The 3952-nt window shown below is 35.1% G+C and overlaps 1 protein-coding gene across 6 annotated transcripts in view; it reads left to right on the top strand.

The window, feature by feature from the left end:
• FZD6 (frizzled class receptor 6) overlaps window positions 1–3606 on the top strand; it is a 37357-nt gene extending 33751 nt beyond the window's left edge. For 3 of the 6 annotated variants that reach the window (XM_024129983.3, XM_028500650.2, XM_028500649.2), the window contains one exon: window positions 1217–2672. In XM_024129983.3, the coding sequence (XP_023985751.1) occupies window positions 1217–1385 (169 nt within the window). In that variant the 3' untranslated portion in view covers window positions 1386–2672. Of the gene's footprint in view, window positions 1–1216; window positions 2673–3129 lie in introns of those variants that run through there. The other 3 variants (XM_055091215.1, XM_007122539.3, XM_028500651.2) reach the window with 2 other exon arrangements.
• Window positions 3607–3952: the final 346 nt, after the last annotated feature.

Genomic DNA, 3952 nt, shown 5'->3' with positions numbered 1-3952 from the left:
GACAACCTGGAAGAAATGGACAAATTCTTAGAAAGGTATAACCTTCCAAGACTGAACCAGGAAGAAACAGAAAATATGAACAGACCAATCACAAGGAATGAAATTGGAACTGTGATTTAAAATCTTCCAACAAACAAAAGTCCAGGACCCAGATGGCTTCACAGGTGAATTCTATCAAATATTTAGAGTACAGCTAACACCCATCCTTCTCAAACTCTTCCAAAAAATTGCAGAGGAAGGAACACTCCCAAACTCATTCTATGAGGCCACCATCACCCTGATACCAAAACCAGACAAAGATACTACAAAAAAAGAAAATTACAGACCAATATCACTGATGAATATAGATGCAAAAATCCTCAACAAAATACTAGCAAACAGAATCCAGCAACACATTAAAAGGATCATACACCATGATCAAGTGGGGTTTATCCCAGGGATGCAAGGATTCTTCAATATACGCAAATCAATCAATGTGATACACCATATTAACAAATTGAAGAATAAATACCATATGATCACCTCAATAGATGCAGAAATAAATAAATAAAAGGTATTTGTCATTTTATATGAAGATGATTATAAAATATTTTTATTTTCTGAACATGAAAGGATATTGACGTTATCTTTAATTTTTCAAAATGGTCATAGGTGATCCAAACACAGGTAAATATTGAATTAGCCAAAATACTGACAGCTGACTACTTTAAGGTCTCAAGGTTGTCTTACCTCATCTCCTCCCAAATAGGCCAAATGTACCTCCAACAGCTTTTGCATACTGGATTATGTATGATTAGATACATGCCTTTATCTTTCACTTGATTTGTAAACTCCTTGAAGGCAGAGCTGAGTTCGGACTCATCTTTGTGCTCCCAACCTCTTACACAGTGTCCGATCCATGGTAGGAAATCAATAAAAAATTTGCTAAACTGAAGGCAGGAATCAAGCTATCTTATACCCCACGAGACACCATGCTCAGCCCATACATGGGTGGTGCTTAATGAAGTTTCTGAAGTTAGCAAAAATTGTATTTGAAAATAAATTATTTGAACTTTGAGGAGTTAGAGAGTATACACAAAGAGTTAATTATTTCTGATAAAAGTGGATACTGGTTGGGAGTAAAACTCATGGAAAGAGAAACAGCAATTATGAGGACAACTGGAATCACATTTGTGCTTTGGTGTGTATGTACATCAGCTTTTGTTCTTTTATCTAGGGTAACTCCAAAGAGTGATGTTACTGAAACTGGCCCGGTGCAGAGCAACAGCTTGCATGTTCCCAGGTCTTCAGAGCCAAGCAGCCTCAAAGGCTCCACATCACTGCTTGTTCACTCAGCGTCAGGAGTTGGAAAAGAGCAGGGCACTGGTGGTCACTCAGATACTTGAAAAACAGATCATCGCGTTACTAAGAAGTGAATTCCTGTTACACTGGCGGTGACAGTACACTGTCTTATAAGATTCACTGTTATATGCTTTTTCTGCACTTAAAGCTACATTGCCTCCTGTTACACTGGAAACAATAGATTCTGAGAATATGATTCATTTCACATAGAGGTTAATTGACAACAGTATACCCCCAAAATGGAAATGTGCAAGTTAATGGTATTTTTAAAGTTGTGTGGGAGGAAAGAGTATTAGAGGAACCTTCCTTTTCTATTTATGAAGAGTCTGCTCTTGTTAAAAGTATTTTAAGTTGTACTATGCTATTTCACTTTTATGGTATAAAATCAAGATTTTTCTTTGCTGAAGTATTTAAAACTTAACCTTTGTATCTTTTTTTTTATATATTTGAAAACAAGTTTATATGTTTTGAGCTTTTTTTAGAAATCCTGGAAAGTCTTTTCAAATATTTTTATTACGTTATTCCAATACCTTATTTTAGCACTGCTTTGGTAGCTTTTACACTGAATTTCTAAGAAAATTGAAAAATAGTGTTCTTTTATAATATAAAAAATAGTTGATACACCAAAAGATGTTATAATGGGAATTCAACTAAAAAAATCCATTTACTCTACCTTATCATCTTCAGTGTGTGAATTTTATAAAGTCTAGTTGGTTTAGGAATTTCACAGATCGATTATGCAGCTGAAATAAGGTGCTTACTGAGTATCCACTGTTGATAATATTATGCTGCTGGCTGATCCTTCTGAGTTTTTAAAATAAAATGTCCTGAAGGATTAGTAGATGAAATGTTACTCCTTTATAAATTAAGCCAAGTGCAATTGATTTCCTTTTTTTAATATATCATGACCACCCAAGATTATGTTTGTATGACCATTTACAGTTGCTTATACTTTTGTTTTTTAACATTTAGAGTACTACAGACCCTTTGCATTTGTGCAGTATCTTTCTCAGACATCATGTAGAATTCATCTCTGCAGCTAAATAGGATTTTGCTGAACATTCAGAAATGTGCTAGCAGTGTTAGTGCCAAACAAATGGAAAAAAATGTAGTCCTGATAAACAGAATAAAATGTATTTCATATAACATACTCTGAAATACTAAAGAATTTTCTTAATTTTGTTTCCAATGACTATTATTCCTTGAACAAGGTTTTCTTATACTTTTGTTTTTTTTCTCTATTTAACATTCTGTTAAAGCTTAAAAAGAAAATGATCATGTACTGTATGAAAAAGGTTGTAAATATTAACTTTTCCACATTTTTAAACTTTGTATACAAAAACTTTGTGTGACCTTTTCAGTAATAAAATTTTCTCTGTATATGAGATTGTAGAGTATTCTGTGGCTATGCACAGTGGTTCTGGCCCAGGAAGTGGTATAATTTTTCAGATCAGTGGCTCCATGACTAGTAAGCCAGTAGCTTCTTTTTAACTAGAGAAGGAGAAGACAGGACTTGTGTTATTTTCTCTTTGTCACAGTTTCTTCCCAAAATTTAATTATAGAGCCATATTTGTCATAACTTTTTAAAGCCAGTTTTAGACCTGAGATATGGGGTAAAGCAAAGGGAACCCAGGACCCTGTTTTCACTCCTGACAGTGGGAAATTAAACAAGATCATCCTGAAAGCATTAGAAAAACCTAATAAGATCATGTGAAATTGCCAGGTTAAGATCTGGGAGAAGAGAAATTCATACTGCCAAGCCCAACATTTGTTTCTTCTTTTGCCTAGGGAGCATTTGATGATTTGGAAAAGCTGGCTGAGACATTAACAGTGCTATCAACAGCCTCAAAGTCTGGAGGACAAGAAGGGAGTCAGAATTTTGACCTCAAAGGGATACATCTAGGAGTAAGATGAACTATATGGAAAGCAACCCTGCTTTGTTATCTGGGTGGACTAGAAAAATCTCTAACCTCGGAATTAGAATACTGTAGTTCTGGATGACTAGTACCCTCAGGCACCAGGCAGAAACAAATGAAAATCTTCTCTGGAGGAAGAAAATGTCATTTTATATACACTGTGAATACTTTTTCAAATGTAATGTCCATCATATAATCAAACATAGGTATGCAAAAAGATAGTACATGAACAAGAATTGGCACAAGCATCAGACAAGAGAAAAAGATCCAGAGATACTCCTAAATTACCAGGCATAGTTTCATTAAACTCATATAACTTAAAAAGATAGCAAAGAAAACAATAATGAGATACTGCTACACACCTATTAGAATGGTTAAAATCCAAGAAACTGACATCAATTTCTGCTGAGGTTACAGAGCAACAGGAACGCTCATTCACTGCTGATAGAAATGCAAAATGGTATAGTCACTTTAAAAACAGTTGGGCGTTTTCTCACACAGCTAAATAAGGTCTTACCATACGATCCAGCAATCACACGCCTTGGTGTTTATCCTACTGATTTATAAAGATATGCCACCCTTGAGGTGCAGTATAAGACCTTCCACTCCTTCAGTCTGGACAGCACATAGTGACTTCCTCCCAAAGAATACAGTATGGGAACAGGGTGGGGGAAGAGTATTTGTTACCGTAGAGA

The sequence above is a fragment of the Physeter macrocephalus genome, chromosome 15 (genome assembly GCF_002837175.3).
Source record: "Physeter macrocephalus isolate SW-GA chromosome 15, ASM283717v5, whole genome shotgun sequence".
In the NCBI taxonomy this organism is placed as follows: domain Eukaryota; kingdom Metazoa; phylum Chordata; class Mammalia; order Artiodactyla; family Physeteridae; genus Physeter; species Physeter macrocephalus.
This window is presented reverse-complemented; position numbering and strand designations above follow the sequence as displayed.